The following is an 18,609-nucleotide window of genomic DNA, read 5'->3' as shown; positions in this document are numbered from 1 at the left end:
AATGTGGGAGGCAGGCAAATTATCACACATTTGGAGATTTTTCATAAATAAAACACTTTTTAAAAATCCAAAGCTGCTTCTTTCAAAAGTAGTGATCACGAGTAATTTGCTAACAACCTTGGTAACTTGCTACAAATATGACAGTTTTGTTGAAGCTACGAGGTTTAGATAAAAAATGGACTTGATGGTCTTTTCTTATCCAAAATCCATTCTAAACTAATCTTTCATTTCTTCCCACTGCCTCTCACTATCCTCGTTTTTTTAAGCAACTCAAAAGTATGTGTTTGACTATGTATGCACAGGTGATGGGGGCTATTTAAAAATTGGAATAGATTCCTGATTGGAATTACAGAGAGCCTCGTACAATGTATTAATTAATCTGAGCTCTCTCAAATCCATGCAAGTCTCTGAAGCCAGTCTAGTAATGTTCACTTTGTGCAAATCTCAGGTAATACTGTCATAGGAAGGAAGTTCTGGGAGAAATATACCAGAGAAAGAGTTGCAGGTAATGGAAAGGTTTTCTGTACACACAGCCTCGGTCCCTTTTAGAAAAAGAAGGGACAAACTATGTAGAAATGCTTTTTAGGCAATGACTCAATGTTGTTTTGCTGACAACAATTCTCTTTGAGTCAAAATTGTGAATCTTTAGAAATAAAATCAGTTTCCAGAAGCAGCGGGATGGCTCTTCTGTCATTGAAGGGAACATAACTAGTAAAGGAAATTGGAATAGTTCTCTGCTCAGAATTTCCTCATTTTTCATAGGCATCATTCTGTAGAGGTTGTGGTGAATCTCTTCCCTTAAAACACGAAGTGTTTGCTCACAGTGGTAGAAGGGAGCCGACCAATCATTCTCTTTACTGCAATCTCACTACCCAGCTCCTGCTCCCTGTGCTTCCCAAGGATTCTCTGTAGATGCCACATGAGCCCAGACAGAGTAATCCATTGAACTGTGAACACTTTAAAGGTTCAGATTGTGTTCTATATACCTTACCACAGTGCTTGGCACCTAATAAATTACACGGGAATTCAAAATTCATGATTTCAATATTTAACAGATATTTAACTTCATTTGCCATGAGAAAGGATGCTTTTATATGATAGAAAGACATTATGTTGAGGCATGACCCCATGAACACAGAAGCCCTGGAAAATACTGGAAGATTTACTGGTTCTAGGAATTTGAGGAAATGCCCTGTCCATTTATCAACTGATCTCTAAGCTAACTGAACAGATAGTCCTATGATAGTATATGATAACGAATGTAGGCTTCACATAATTAGTTCAGAAAAGTTAATTTTAAAAAACCAGACAGCAACAACAGCCACAAACCCTAGGGGAAAGGGACAATATAATTTGCAGAATTGCCGCTTCTGTTTTATTATTTAAAATGTCCAGTTTTCAATAAAAACTTATGAAACATTCAAACCCCAAGAGGTATGGTTCATACATAAGAAAAAAGTGATCAATAGAAAGTTTTCTTTATTTCTAATAGAGGAAAACAAAGCCTTAGGAATTACCAGACAAGGAATTTCAGCAAGCCATTTTTTAACACATTCAAAGGACTAAAGGAAACCATGTCCAAAGAACTAAAAAGAAAATATGACAATAATATCTCACCAAATACAAAATACCAACAAAGAGATAGATTAAAAAAAAGAACAAAAGAGTACTTCTGTGGTTGAAAAGAGAATAGCTAAAAGGGAAAACTCACTGGAAGGCTTGTATTCGTTTTCTATGACTGCTGTTACAAATTACCCCAACGAGTAGCTTAAAACAACAATGCACTCCCTCCCAGTTCTGGAATCCAGCAGTCTGAAACCAGTTCACTGGGGCCAAGCCGAGGTGTGAGCAGGACCATGCTCGCCACAGAGGTTCTAAGGAAGAATCCGTCTCTTCCACTTTCACTCTCTGCTGACGGCTGGCATTTCTTGGCTGTGACCAAATCACTCTGATCTCTATCTCTGTGGGCACATGGCCTTCCCTCTTCTGTCTATCATCAAGTATGCCCCCACTTCTCACTTATGAGGATATGTGTCGCTGCATGTGGGACTCCAGGTAATCTATAATAATCTTCCCCCTCCAGTGCAAAACGTGAGCGACTGCCAGTTCAGCAGGCATAAGTTATCCATGATTTTTAATAGACGAGGGGAAGACTATTATTCATTTAGATCCAGCTAGTCTTATTTGCTGGTAGGAGAATGGACGTTTTGCCTCCTGACAACAGAAAGGAAGGCTTTTGCCAAGGAAATGGAGAGAATGGTGTAGAAGCAGCAATACAGAGCTGTGAGAGCCTGACATGCCTTTCTGCCCTCTGTCCTTGGGGCACAGAAAACGAGCAAATGCTGATTAAGAGGACAAGTAAATGTTACTTAAAACTGGATGGTAGAGGAAAGTTCTAGAGTTAGCCAGAGGATAGTGGGCTTTTTCTTTTTTTCTATTGATGATGATGGTTTTCATTATGACATTAAAATAAACTCTCCAGAGATCACAACAGCAGAGAGATCGACTGACTAGTAATAATCAGAGATGAAGTGTCACAAAGTAATGTGGAACCACCAGAACAAGGAGAGGAGAAGCTTCTATTTAGGCAGAAAGCAAGATAGCGTGAGAGTCATTGGGAAGGTAAGTGACTTAGAATGTCCAGAACTAGACAGAACCTCTGGAAGAGCATAACAGTTAATAAGTGCTGTTAGCTGTAATACTGTGCTTTCAGAAATATCATTTTCACGTTATCATCGATATTGAATTTTGAAGTTGTGCCTATGAACCACTGAATCCATATGTGTGGTAGACAATTTAATGCTGATAGCTCTCAGTCCCATTGTCACTGTTTATTAGAAATTCTGACCTGAAACCTAAATAGTTTTGCTAACAAATGTTACCTCAATACATTCAATAAAAAAGAAAAAATATATAATACATTCTTAAGTGATATAAAAACATTCTGGCAGGAGAGATTTAATAACTTGATACTGCTGAGATCAGGTGGTAACCACAAGGGTCAGGGTTTGGCAATGCTTGCAGGTGAGTGACAGAGCTGGAGGGTGCGGTGATTGACGATCTGCAGGAAGTAACATCAATCGGTATGAAGATATCAGTTTCAAACACATGTGTGCTTGGAAAGTCTGCTTTACCTCCCTAAGCAAACCTCTGGATGAAAAGAGGCATTTCCTATTAGCAAGGCCTTCTGTGGCCCAAGCTAGATAAATGAGGAGCTGGGTGGGGGTGCGGGTACACTTACAGGCTTCTAGGATCAGCAGCTGCATAGAAAGGAAAATGTTTGGAAGAAAAAATACAGTAACCCTTTACCTTCCTTGGACATAGTTTCTCATTGTACAATATCCAGGTGCATATACCACACTTAGGGGGATTTCTCAGTTTTGATGAACAAAAGTTAGATCTGAACACATTGTACTAGACGTGAATGATAGAGTGGGAGCAGAATGATTTGACTGGGTGTGTTGCTAACAGAGGGGGCACTCCTATTGGAGAAAAGAACCTGACTATTTAATCTGTCAGACAGAAGTTTTATGTTGTTTAAAAAAATTCACAGAACCCAAAGGTGATGTTTCCCCTCGATAAAAGCAATAAGAATTGTATTTCACAGCTGAATTTTCATTTTCTTAAGCCTGAATCATTAAGGATACTTTAGCTAAAAAGTGCAATCAGAAATCAAGTTTGGGGACATGCAAGTTTTGAAAGCCTAATAATTTGTCTTTAACAGAACATAATGTAACTTGTGACCCTTGGACTAAACACCTGTGCAACATTCATTACAAATACTGACTGCAAACCTACGAATATCTACCCATCTGCTGATGTGGTCACAGATACTGTGTATTATATAGAGCTTTTCTTTTTTCCCCAGAGCTACTTTTGCTTAGCATATTAATTTTGTATTTGTAAGTAACAATTGTTAGGAAGACTTTTTTTTGGTAAAATTTATGGGTTTTATTTTGTTTTCATATTAGTTTGGTCGCAACAAAGGAAACAGATAGTGCAAGATCCCGAAGTGCTCCAATGTCACCCTCAGACTTTCTGGACAAATTAATGGGGAGGACATCAGGATATGATGCAAGAATCAGACCCAATTTTAAAGGTAATTGTTCTACTTACTGCTATATATGGAATGTGTTTTAAATATGATTAAACAAGATAGAGTTTTAAGATGGACTCCACTAAAAATTCTGATGCTTACTTCAGAATCTATGTATATATACATATGTATATATATATTTTTTCTCTCATAACTACAATGGAATATTCTCACTAACTGGAATGAAAGCTTCTTTAGAGCTGACAATTACCTCCTTATATTTTAAACCCCCCACAGCAGAACATTATACATTGTGAAGAATCAAATAGTTGTTGAATCTATGTACTAGAAAAAGGTCTGCATATCTAAAAGCCACTGATAACATCTAAGAAATTACGCTGCCTACCAAATGTTTTATCTAAATTTATAGGAAAGAGTATAATTATCAACCTGAGTGCTCTTTATTATTTTTCTGTTTAGTGTAGTGATAACACACAAGTTACATGTGGATAACCCAGAATGATAATGTGTCCTGTGATTTAATCTATGGTAAAAGATTAGAAAGCTACATTCATGCCACTACTTATTTAATATCTCTTGAATAATATTTTATTTACTTAAGAATAATTATTTATAAGAATACATAAATATTGTGTAAGATTCAGTTAAGCTATTTTCACTCCTAGAAGTGAAAGGAAAAAAATGTGTTCTACAGTAATTCTTTATTTTTCTGAATTTATTCTAATGGAATAAAAATGTAATTGTTTAACAGTGGTATAAGAATTAATTTGGGAGGACTAATAAATACTAAGAATGGGTAGCAGGAGAAAAAAGTAAGAGTAAAATTTCTTGATAATTTATGAGTAGAAAATTATAAATTGCTTCAATTTAAAAAGGAGTTTAATGTGGATTGCATTTATTCATTTGTTTTTAAGAATTTTGACCATTAATAGTTTTAACTGCAAAGAAGAAAAACACTAAATGCAAACTGTAAGGAAATAGTACAGTTTTAAGGGATATCATATTCGAATAAAAATGAGAAATTCAGCATTATGAAGATCTTTTACAAATTGAGAGAAAGCAGTTTTCTCCTACAGACATTTGTCTTTAATGAAAGTATTGCTTATGCTGGCATTGTGTCATTTTACAAAACAATTCTTTCTCTTTAAAAAAATCTGATTTCTTCTATTATCTCTGTCTAATACACTCCCACTCATACCCTTCGCTCTTGCTGCTTCCCTCTTGATTTAAGGAGAATTGTTCAGATTTGTCTTCTAATTTCCTCTTGGACATTATGTGGTTTCATCTGTATCCTTTCAGCATGTTTAGGGGCATTTTAATTCTGTGATCATATTATGGTCTCTTCAAGTCCTCTTTATCCTAAACCATTCTCTTCAGATGTGAGGTCGTGGAGGTGGTATCACAGGTTGCTAGGCAGATGTTGTTTTGTATGTGTAACTACTTATTTTATTTATGATAATAGTAAAAACCATGTACCTGACCTTGGCAAACATAAAATTGTCTAAAAATATTAGTGATGAAAAGCAGCAGCTCCCTGCCATGACAATCCTCATGCACAGTCTCACTTCCCGACGCCAAAACTCCAAAAGTAGAGTTGGTTCCTTCTGGTGAAATCTGTCTGATCGCTTTCTAGACCTTCCACAAAGCAGGCACTGTGAGGTTCCTTTGCACTAAACGGACTGCTAATTTAACATCTCTGTTCTTCCCTTCCCCCTCTTCTGTTTTCCCTTTCTGCACAATGATTTCTCTTTTCTTCCTGCAGGAACAGTTATGTTTATTTATCTCCACTCTCCTGAAGTCTCTACTTTTCTAATACGTGAGAAAAATGTTCTGTAGTTCAGGAAGGATTGATTGCGTTGATTTGCCTGGGTGTTGAGACAAGTTGAGTCGTGTGTGTGTGTGTGTGTGTGTGTGTGTGTGTGTGTGTGTAGGGAGGTGGTTTTCTGCTCTTTCTCTCGCTGGAAAGGAAACCTGGATGGAGCCATCTTGGCCTTGGCTGGAGCACTGCTGTCAGTGAGCACCGAGTGTTGACTGAGCTTTGGTCTGAGGTTCATTCACCAGATGTCAAAACAGAGAAGGTTTTAGTTTTGGAGTACTGTCAGGGAGTCTGTTTTTCCCTGTGAAAAATGTTATTTCCCAGCCCTGACTGGCGTAGCTCAGTGGATTGAGCGCGGGCTGTGAACCAAAGCGTCGCAGGTTCGATTCCCAGCCAGGGTACATGCCTGGGTTGCAGGCTATAACCCCCAGCGACCACACATTGATGTTTCTCTCTATCTTCCTCCCTTCTCTCTCTAAAAATAAATAAATAAAATCTTAAAAAAAATGTTATTTCCCCTGTTTTTTTAAAACTTCTTACAAACCAAAGATGAATAAGTTCTGAGGATCTAATGCACTACACTGTGACTATAGTTAGTGATACTGTACTGTATACTTGGAAGTTGCTGAAAGTGTAGATTAAATGTTGTCACTACAAAAAGTAAAATAGTAATTGTGTACAGTGACAGAGGTGTTAGCTAGTGCTGTGGTGGTAATTATATTGCATTATGTAAGTGTGTCAAATCTATACATTGTGTGCCTTAAGCTGGCACGATGTTGTATGTTGATTATAGCTCAATAAAGCTGGAACTAGAAGGCAATTAAAAAGTCAGCACTAATGAACAGAACCATACTATTTCCAATCACCTTAATAAACTATAAACTAGTTTTGCAATCACCTTTGCAAAACTAATAACAAAAAGTCATTTCCATTCCTCCAAAGATTCCATAGGGCTAACTCCCAGCCTACTCTGCTCTACAGGAATATGGATGGGAATCAGGGAGCTTTTTGAGACAGGTACCTGTGGTTTTTCCCCAGGCCCTTCCAACTCTCCACTTCCTCTCCTATAGGGGATCCTACAATTTGTGTCTCTCTAGAGCATTCTTTTTTATTATTAAATTCATTGGGGTGACATTGGTTAATAAAATCATATAGGCTTCAAATGTACAAATTCTATGATACATCCATCATCTGTATTCTGCATTATGTGCCCACCACCCAGAATCAAATCTTCTTCGGTCGCTGTGTATGTCACCCCCTTGACCCTTTGCTACTGTCCATGGCCTTTCCCTCTGGTCACCACCAAGTTGTTTGTGTTTTTGTTTCTTTGTTTGCCTTGTTTGTTCATTTGTTGTTTTCAGTTTTATATCCCACATATGGGTGAACTCATGTGTTTCTTGACTTTTTCTGTCTGACTCATTATCTGCCTATATGTACCTGAAATATTTGAAAACATTTATTCACAAAGATCCTTGCACCCCTATGTTCATTGCAGCATTATTTACAATAGTCAAGGTATGGAAGCAACCCAAGTGTCCATCAGTAGGCAGCTGGATAAAGAAGATGTGATACGTATACACAGCAGGATACTGCACAGCCATAAGAAAGGATGAATTACGGCCATCTGCGACAACATAGGTGGATCTTGAGAACATGATGCTAAGCAAAATAAGTGAGACAAAAACGTCAAGAACCCTGGGTCATTCTTAGTATATTAGCTCCCTTCTTCTTGTAGTCCTCACCTACATTTATTTTTAGCTTTGCTCTGTTTTCTTTCTTTTATATTTTGTCATTAAACTGATCATGAATACCCTCCCATTTCCCTTTGGTATGAGATGTTTAGTCTCATTTTTATTTGGTAATATAATTTTTATGTCTTCAGAGAGAAAGAAAACTCTTCAGCCCCCCTCTTTAAATAGAAGCTTTTGGGAGTCATTTGGAATTAGAAACCTATAGTCCATCCATAGATGATAAAATATTATTTTGCTAGACTACTTCACCAGCTTTCTCTGGATTTTATGTCTGTTTTTTGACCCTATTATCTGGGCCCTTGGTTGGTCTTTGATAACCCTTGAGTCTAATTTGGATCCAGGCAGAAAGTACTTCTCAGCAATCACCTGACTATGTCTTCCTCCCAAACACTGACTGCATATTTTAAAAATTCTGTTTTTAATGACCACACTCTTTATCTAGAAATAACATTGTTTGCTTTTCCCAGTGTCTTTGTGGTTTCTGTCTCTTCATCTGTAATAGTTCTCTATATTAACTCCTTTCTCCCACCTCACATATTTAGGTTTAAAATAGCCATTTCTGCTGCAACACATTCTATTCCCAGAATCGCCTGTGTACCTAATACACATTTCCTGCCTGTATTTTTTTTTTAAGGAAAGTGTTAGCATTTCCTTTATAATTTTAACTATTCCTGTGCATCCATCCAGATGCTGTTATTCTTGAATAAAATTTATCATTATTTTTTAAAGTTGTATTTCCTACTTGCATTTTTACATCATATAAGATCATTTTACTAAGAAGAATCTCTTCAGTAATAAGTCTTTCTAAAATTGTAGATATTCACCTGAAATATTCACAGATTTAGATTGTTTTCTGTAATTTTAGGTTCTATTTTATTTTAACTTGTAATGTATTTTTCTATAACAGTTACTTCTTTTTCATTTCAAAGCAATCTCAGACTAACAGATCTGCAAATATAGCACTTAGCTATTTTTTTCCCCAAACTCCTTGAAAATAAGTTGCTGACCTGATGCCGCAACACTTGAGTGTATCATACAAATAAGAACACTCTCCAAATAACCACCATCTAACCATTGAAACAAGCAAGTTGTTGTGACATGGATATAGAGCTACCACCCAGTTTGTGTGCCGCCATTCAGATTTTATCAGTTTTCTGAATAATGGCTTTATAGTAAAATGATCTAGTTTAGAATCACATCTTGTATTTTATTTGTCATTTATCATTGCCTCCTTCAGTCTGAATCAGAAGCTCATTCTTTCTATGACTGTTATGACCTAGGCATCCAAAAAATATTATGACCCCTTGATTTAACAGAGTGTACCTCAGTTTGTATTAGTCCAATGTTTACTCATGATTCGGTTTAGGTGATTTGTCTCGAGAGATATATCACAGAAGTGATGCTATGTTCTGATTGCATCTTACCAGATGGTGAACCATCTTAATTTTTTGACCATAACTGGTGATGTTTACTTTGATTAGTTGATTAACTACATGCTTGGCAAGATATATTTTTATACATATACATATATGCATAAATACACACATATAGATACAAACACACATACATGTATATTCACATATATAAGCATATAAATTTACATCGATGTATTTACTTCTCTATCTATTGAAAACCGTGGGTTCACTTTGATATTTCCAATTCCATAAGTGTATTCTAGTTTCCGAGTTTCCATAGTTTAACTTGCTCATCTGACAGTAAGAACCCTGGCTCTCATTATCCTTAATCTAATTCTGTATTTGATCAATGTGCAATGAATCTCCCTTGTCTGCAGCCGCTACCTCTCCTGCACAAATGCCCTCAGGTCCTGTTCAGTCTCTGTCTCCCAGGCCAGGATGCCCTTCTCTGGTTCTAATAACCCACACCAGGCCACCCCACCATGGCAACATTCTTATCCCTCACTCTAGCTCCAACATCCTGTGCCATGTAAACCCTCTCCACAGGTCCCTTCTCATCCTGTTGTAGGCCATCACCTCCCGCAGCCATCCCCGGCATGGAAGCCTATCTTACACGGCTTGACTGAATGGCTTTGGACTGCAAGGGAGAGGAAGGGGAAGAGAAAGGAGAAGAATTAGCTGTATCCCATTTTATGCGATAATTTTTAAACCTTTTTTGAGTATCTAACAAGTAATTTAAAATCTGGACTTAAAGTCATTATATATGCTTTGGGTAGTTAAAAAATAAATATCTCTCCTTGTGACATGACTACGTAAAATATATATTTATCCAAAATAACAACTCACCAAACATTTTTGAGAATTAATTTTTCAATTGCATTCTCTGTCTTTAAAAAGTGTGAGGCTTTAACTAATACAACATTATGTCAACAATTACTTAGAGTCATTTTCACAAACACTTGGGTTATTATTTGTCTCTTTGTTTGCTCTAGATCTGCCCAGTGAAGAATTTTCCCCAATGTGAATAGCAATAATATAATTGCTAAGGCTTTGTTATTTTGCCTTTATCCATTTCTGAACTTAAAAGTCACATTCTATTTCTTTAAGAAACATCTAAAAGAAAACATGCTGCTAAAACATCTGCAACTACTGTCATTTGCTTTTAAGGCCAACGATGGTTAATGTAATGAACAATTTAAAAGCATAATTTGCCATATGGATGTTATAGTACTTATTTGTTCTGTTGCTAAACATAGCAGTGCATTAGATGGCTATAACAGCTTTTGCACTGGCACGGAAAAGTAGCAGATTGGCCAAGGACTGCTGAAACAGGTGCTCTCTGTAATGACAATAGAAGATTTACAGTCTTCTCAGAGCTGCATTTTCTACAAAATTTTTGAATATACACATCAATAGCTAGGGTAGAAAGACTGCTCCAGGACTGCTGCCCTGATGCGACACAGACCAGAGCTGCAAGTGTAGAATGCAGTGCTTTATAAACACGACAGTACTGTATCCATTTCTTTCTTGGTAATATCTCTCCACTGTCTCTGTTTTTGGTCGCAGCCATCCTATTTCCCATTCGTGCTATTACAGTAAATTCCTAACTATTACTCTGTTTCTAAGCCTTGCCATCCATTCGGCCGTTCACCGTGTTGTGTTGGTTCACCACACTCCCACGATCAGCAACCTATAGCAGCTCCCTCATGTTCATCAAGTAAATTCCTAACACCTTGGTATCACATTGAAAGGTTCTGTGGTCTGGGGCAAGACTAATTTTAAAACAATGGCTTTTATTTCCAAATTGCTTCATACTCTAATATGGCTTTAAAATTCTTTAAAAATAAAACAACTTTTATACACAAGAAATATATATGTGTATGTATCAATATTGGTATCAATTTAAAAATTGAAATTGAGGTTTGGTGCCAGAATCCATTGACCTTTCTTTTTGTTGAAGAAGAGAATACACACATACTACTACACACACACACAGGTATATATGTGTATATGTGTCTGTACATGTACACACATACACACAAAATACACACATGTAATTACATACACATGTATACACAATGTGTATGTATACACACATTTATATATCTATATATACACATGTTGACTATCAAAGATGTGCCCCAAGCAAACACAGAGTCCCTTGACAAAAGGTAGAAGACATTGGTTCAAGTTGTTGAGGAAATCTCCCAGGAATCACCTGTTGAGTAGTAAACTCACCTAGCAGAGACTTCAGTGGGCACATACTTTAGAGAAGTACAGGTTTTACAGTATTAGTCCAGGTAAGTCATTAAATAAGAAATAACCATAAGAAACACTAGCAATGACAAAAACCTGTGGGTTGGAAGCAGGAAGTATGGTTTCCAGAATTGACACATATTTTGTAAAGTGTCCAATTTTCAAAAAAAAGTAAGTGGCATGCAAAGAAACAGGAAAATATGGTCCACGCATGGTGGGAGAACATCCAGTGTTGGACTGACTAAACCTACTTACCAAATTTACAGGGCCATTAGAGATATCTACACCATGGAAACAGATTGAAAGAGGTTAATGACTGGCCAGCATCAGTGTTCAGAGACCATGAACTTGAGATATGCAATCCAGATGATTTCACAGAATGATTGTCTTCCATGTTAAACATCTGTGTATATACATATATTAAAAAATACTCTTTTTAAAACAAGTAGTAATGAGAAGCATGAAATTATTTAAAAATATTTTAGATGAGTGTCTAAATTGTCCTTACATTGTTATCTCTTTTTCAGGCCCTCCGGTCAATGTCACATGCAACATATTCATAAACAGCTTTGGCTCTATCGCTGAGACGACCATGGTAGGCGTGTTTACTTTCTAACAACTTTCATACCAGAGTAACTGCTAGCCAAGTTAATGGCAATTTTCTGCCAGTGTTATTTCATTTAAAGACAAAATCAATTTAATAAAATTTTAAAAGATAAAATTAATGGTATAATTAAATTTACACCCAACTGCAGGTAATAATATTTCATTTAGAGGTGGCATATTATGGAATATATATAAGTGTAAACAAGATTGATTTTTCACATTTCAGTAATTAAATACTAAATCTCAAAAACAAGTCTATCACATAAATTATTTATTGCTTTTCAATGCTTTTCAGTAACCAGACATAAGCATATGAATAAACAATTTCATGTGTAATTATTTTATATACTTATAAATATGTTCACAGAATTGTTTAAGTATTCTATTTGATTACTTTCCCAAGTGAAGACAGTATTTGCCAAATGTAGTGTACGCCTTAATTTAACTAAAGTCACTGAACAGAGACTTACTTCATTACTATGTAATTGAGAACATTTTACAAAATTATTAAAGCCAAAAATTATCATTACAGACCACATTTGTTCTGTTTTGAATTTTATAACTCTCTTTAAAGATCATGTTGTATCTCTTCTTTGCCCTATAGCTTTTACTGTGCACTTTAGCTAAAATAAAATGGAGACACAGACTCATGAACCACTGAATATCTGTTAGCAGGCAACTTTTTAAAATTAAAACTATTTATGGTGGTTCTTAAATTACTTAGAATCGTACTTCATTCCTAAGTTTAACAAGTATAATTTGCATTAATTTTCAAAGTTGATTTTTAGCTAAAATAAGATATAAAGTACTTCAAGATTTTTTAGCTTCCAAAACCATTAAGCAGAGACTTGTGCTTATTTTATATACCTCATAATGATATGAAAAAAGTAATCTAATATGCAAATTATGGTGTAGATGTGTGTGTATGTGTGTAGAGTCTGTGTGTGTGTGAAGAGGACATATGTCAACAGGAAGAAACTTCATTTACACACCATTTAAAAAAAAGTTCTTTTCATTGTGTATGCATTTTGCAGTCATTTAGCGGCAACTCTGTGGTTCTATTCAAACAATAAAAGCAACAGTTGAAAAAACTGACCTCACATACTTGGGCATTACATAGAATTATCTTAACTGTATTATATAACTTAAAATGAATGTATGTGTTTGTGTAAACACAGAGAAAATGCATATAATTTGCCTGGATAAGCACGTTGTAGTTCTGGTGCAATTCTGACCCAAAAGTGATGATAGTTCTGTTTCAGACTTTGACGTGTTCTGGATTCTGGTTGAATATCTGGCCAATTTGTCTCCAGCATTTGTACATACCCACTAGAAATCAAATTAAAGATAAAGGAATCTCTGCTGGCTTTTTTTTCCTATTTAGCCTTCCCAAATTGTGTTTCTAGCCATGATGACTTTCTCATTTTCATTGCTATTATATATACCATACAATCTTGAAAACCTGAAAATCTTTTGCAAGGTCATTTCCACAAAATACTTTCAACCACAATAATCAGAAAGGTTTACAGCCTTACTTACACTTGTGGAGCAGAGGAAGGGCCTTGGAAACAAGAGAAGACAGGACCAGATTTCTTTATTAATATCTGAAAGATTGTCAGGTTCCTGGAGGCTTTTGCTTTTTATGGCGTTCACCAGTCTACCCCTAAACAGCTATAACCACTATATGATTCTGACACACAGTTTGTGGGATGACTACATTGGCTGAATTTCTCACCTTTAATCAATTTAGACAAACTTTTTCTATAAAATAATATTATACAAAGAGCAGAATATTGCAAGCACACTCTCATGGTGACCCTCACTCAGTTTTATTTTTTCCCTTCTCTTGTGTAGAAATTCTTACACACTCCATCATAATGGATTTCCTTTTAAATTATTTTTTGAATCTGTTACTCTCCTTTTCAGAGTCACAAGCAGCCTCAATGAACAATAACCAATCACTCCAGAGGTTATTATAAAATAAACTAAACATTCTAAAATTAACTATGTCCACCTTGGTATTCTCTTTTTAGTCTTCCAAACTGTTAAACATGTGACATTCCTTCTATTCTCATAATCAGATTCAGTATTTGTAAAAATTTTTAATGGTATCAGATAGATTAGCTACACTGTAGTATCCCTCTATGTAGGAATCTACATAGAGAAAATCAGAACTTATATTTCTATCTCAAGAATCATAAAGTATTTTGCTACCACTTGATTAAGTCAATGCCATTTATTCATTTATAGTTTCCACCATCACAGCTCTGCAAACGAAACTTTGTCATTGTTTTATTTGTCATAATATTGTTTAATTTCTATAAAAGTATTAATATATTTTAAAGCATTCTCATGTCTTACACAAATACAGTTTACATTTGTTTTTATAATACCAGTAAGCTAATTCATTGGAGATAATTATTAAGATTAAGATAGAGTTTTAAATGACCTATAATAATTAACGAATACCTTTATATCTGAGAACTTACACCTTAAATAAAACTAAAATTTTTTAAAATTCATACATATCTGCCTAACAAAATTCCTAAGTGCCTATAATATTTGTACTAACCAAATATATTAAGCTCCCTTTGCTGGTCTGGTTGCTAACCTATTATATCATTCCCCATTTTAAAATTAAACATTAGTTCCATTTCAGGGAATGATTCGATTCTTGAGAAAGTTTCTCTGGTAGATATCTCTTCTTTAGCTCTTTTTTTAAAATTAAATAATTCAACTTTTAAAATATTTTGTATCTTCTTGTACTACATTTAAAAAAAATATCTATGTGTATTTTTAATAGTATAAACTCAAATTTCTTAACTTAAACTTATCCTTTCCCAATGTTTCTCTACCTTAATGTAGCGCCAACCATTCTCACTTGAATGCAGTTTTGTTATTCTGGACATATAGTCATCAAATTTTTTTCTATAAGTATTATGGAAAGTCTAAACCTCCCAATTTCCCACACACTTGAGTTGTGTGTCATTATATATAATGAGAGTCTCTGAAGGCTTGTTTAGCCTCCATTATTCCAAGTTCATATTCTTCTTAAGCAGAAAACCATGGAACAACCATTGGAAACCATAGTTCTTAAAAAGAATTAAATAAAATTGATTTACCATCATTAGAGTCATTCTCTTTCCTGTTCTGCACCATGGCTTTGGTGACAGGGTCACCCATCCTGCCTTTGAACTTGTGGTGACCACAGGGGCTCATGAGCCTTTTGTTGCTTCTATGAGGAGAAGCTTAAGATCTCCACACTGAGTGACTCTTCAGTGAAACAGACTCCTGCAGCCCTGTGATGAGTTGTGGGTGGGGCTTACATGCCAGGATGAAAGCATCTGTGAGGTGGACTTTTTTTTAAAGCTCATATGTATGCACATTGTAGTTTGGGTGTTTATACATAGCAGTATTTAAAAATGGATAAATTGGCTGAAGCTCCTATCTTCAGAACACAGATGGTTCCCCATCTTGTTACAAATACGATTTAGAGAATTGCTCTGCTATGTGCCTACGTCAATATTTACTCATTGAGCCATTGCATTTCACTAGTTCCCCTAGAATAAAGTATGTTTTCCAAAATAAAAACAAAACAAAGGCAAGATATTTTGGTATAAGAGATTTGCAGGTGCCTATATACAGAGATGTGCGGTGGGGTTGGGCAAGAGTCTTTGAGGGCCTGCTTTGAGCTCACAGAATTGTCAAACTGTACAGTTTTTCAATTTTCCACACAAATAATGATAGACACACACTATGATGATGATAAGCTTCTCTGAATAATACCTGGTTTGGATGTGTTAGGATGGCATTTAACTACTTGTGCTGATTTAGCAACTCAACTTCATTGACATTCTATAATTTTAATCCAATTTACTTTTACATTCTAAATTTTAAAAATATTTTGTTTACATTCGTGGGCTTCATAGAACAGCAATCCACTCTGATATGCTCATCACCACACATGAACAGCTAGGATAATTTGTAGCAGAAAGTTGCTCTTGAGTGTATATTGTGGAATGCACACTCACGTGTACACACACATGTGCTTATTCTGGTTAAACAAGAGTATTTTTCCCAAGAAGGTAACTTTGCTATTGTGCCCCTGACAGAAGTGGATAAACTGTTTTTTCTGCTTTCCCATATGATCTGAGCCTGTCTTTGTCTTAAATTGGTGCTACAGTCTCTAAAATATGAGTGAAATATTTAATTGTACAACCTTATTGATGTTGGCTAATATTGCCCAAATAAATTTGGCTTTTTAAATCAGATCTTCACATGTAATTTTATAATCTTTCCTCAAAAAACTCTTGCTTTTTCAGCTGAATTGACAGAGAGATAAATTCATTAAAAATGTTAAACTTTTGCATGGAGAGTTTTCTATGATAAGAAATTAGAGCCCCTATTACATAGTGCTTATGATGATCGAAGAATAATGTTTAAAATGAAAAATATTAAGATGCAATTATTTCAGCTATCAACTAGGTTTCACAGTAATTTTTGCATGACAATTGGAAGGAAATGTGTATGATTTAAAGAAAAGTTCATTTTTTCTGTCCTTTTGTAACCTTTCTTAAAAATAAGCAGGTTCATTTTATTTATTGCCAATGAGTTAAGTTCTTGTAAAGGCACATTCACTTTATGAGTGTCATAATAGTATTCAGGGGCTATTCCTATATAATTCATATTTCCAGATTCAATAATGTTAATGTAGCATATGATTAGATAGATACTAGTCCTTTTAGAATAGCCTTCATAGAAGCATCCTGCTATCCTTTTGACATTAAGATTACGTCTGTTAAGATCTTAGCTTCACTGTCTTATTTTTCTTCCTTTGAGTGATAGGTAAAGCCTAGCCAAATATAGCAATGACATTGGTCTGAAAGAGTTTTAATTTCAAGCATGAGTAACTGGTGACTGGCTGCCTGAATGTGTTCTGAAGTATCCTTTATAAGCATGAATCAGAAAGAGGGCATATTTATTGGGAAAGGCTGGAGAAAGATAGGTGTACATGAAGGTTACACATCCTGGTGACCCCATGGGCAAGGCGCATGAATACCTGCCTGGTGCAGTCGTCCACAGGCCCGTTTTTAATAATCTACTGTCTCCCAAAGAAGACTGTCTGCAGATCCTGTTCACACAGGTACAATTTCTTATCAAGAATTGCACAAAGAATACAATTGTTTAGCTGTGTTGTGATGTCATTAAAACAAACGTGATGTGTAAAAGCATGTTTCCAATTCCATGGGGCAAAAATACCAGGGGGAAACAGGTGCTAATGACAACAGGAAGGACAAGGTATGCAGAGCTGGGAGCCGTCAGGCACATGCCTTTGTATCTTCTCTTCTTTATTGGACCATGTGTCTATGTCGAGTTTTCTGTTTGTCTAGATAAGTCGATGGAAAGGTTAATTGTATTTTGTTTAGGTATTTGAAGTATTTGAGTTGGGAAAAAATGAGGAAGATTGTAGGGTGAATGTAGTGTCAAAGACATGTGTCACTTAATTTAACCCTTTCTCTCTGTCTTCTGTAAAGCTAATGAGTAATGCAAAGTGACTATTAAGTGCACGTGGTTCTGTTCAAAAGGAAGCCAGGGAATAGCATCCACTGTTACCAGACCAATTAAGTGTTTTTGTTGGCCACTCAACATGACATAGAAATGGTCTGATTCTGATGAATAGCTCCTAGCAATGGCGTTCATCTCCATAGGATTTGTCATCCCACACTTTTTTCTCAAGAGAATTTCATTTCCTGAAAGAATACACTCCAAAATGTCATTTCAACCTCTAAAGACAAAATGGGCAGCAAGATGGGGAATTGTGTTCTTTAAGATGATTGGCATTAGTCATAATTTTTTAGTCATGTATTTAACGTGTCGATTAGTGTTAAGTACTTGGCAATCGATTTAAATTGCAAATAGCTCTTCAGCTGTGATGCTGAATCTCTAACAGATAAACGAGTGCAAGTTAACCCTGACAGTTCTCTTGACCAGTTAGATGACACGTTTCTGTTGCTGTGATAAGACTAGCAGCCTGTCTACCAAATAAGCCAATTATGCTTCAGATGAGATCACACAAGCCAGATTGACAACAACCTGGGGCTGTGCCTCAAGTGCCTTGCCAAACAGAAGAGATGCAGTCAAAAGAGATGAGCCGTCCTTGTTGCTTAGGGAGCCAATTAGAAAGTGGAAAATTCCTACTTGACAATGATACACACATATACAAATATATGTATACAAATGATATGCAAATGAGTTTTGTACCTTAAAATTTGGTTTTAAATATATAAGAAAAATTATTTTTTCCTCAATCTCATCTGAGAGGCTTGATAACAAACTGTTTGTTTTGTGGGAGAGCATGAGGAAACGTTTATTAGCATGTACCAATTACTGTGATCTGCACCACCTTTTAAAATTCTCCTTAGTAGTTTCTTGGAATATTGCCAACACTCTAAAGTCTAGCTGAAGCCTGAAACAAATAATCCTACCATGCAGGTATATTTAGGTTTAATTAACAAAAATGAGCTTATAATATATATCCACATTAAGCAGATAAACTACTAATGTTCCCAGATAAGTCCTGGGCAATCCGTATCCATGAAACCCATTCAATTTATGTTTAGATGATAATAAAGTCTTACTTTTCCTCTTACGGTAGGGAAGACATTTGGGAGTTCTTGCATTTCCATTAGGTCTTCCAGGCCTTACTGG

General features: G+C 35.6%; 1 protein-coding gene across 2 annotated transcripts in view; it reads left to right on the top strand.

The window, feature by feature from the left end:
* GLRA3 (glycine receptor alpha 3) overlaps positions 1 to 18,609 on the top strand; it is a 138,262-nt gene that overhangs the window by 20,444 nt on the left and 99,209 nt on the right. For both annotated transcript variants that reach the window (XM_028521086.2, XM_028521085.2), the window contains exons 2-3: positions 3,972 to 4,099; positions 11,823 to 11,890. In XM_028521086.2, the coding sequence (XP_028376887.1) occupies positions 3,972 to 4,099; positions 11,823 to 11,890 (196 nt within the window). The remainder of the gene's footprint in view (positions 1 to 3,971; positions 4,100 to 11,822; positions 11,891 to 18,609) is intronic.

The sequence above is a fragment of the Phyllostomus discolor genome, chromosome 8, assembly GCF_004126475.2.
Source record: "Phyllostomus discolor isolate MPI-MPIP mPhyDis1 chromosome 8, mPhyDis1.pri.v3, whole genome shotgun sequence".
Taxonomy (NCBI): Eukaryota; Metazoa; Chordata; class Mammalia; order Chiroptera; family Phyllostomidae; genus Phyllostomus; species Phyllostomus discolor.
The sequence above is the reverse complement of the archived record's forward strand: the minus strand, read 5'-3'. Positions and strand labels throughout refer to the sequence as shown.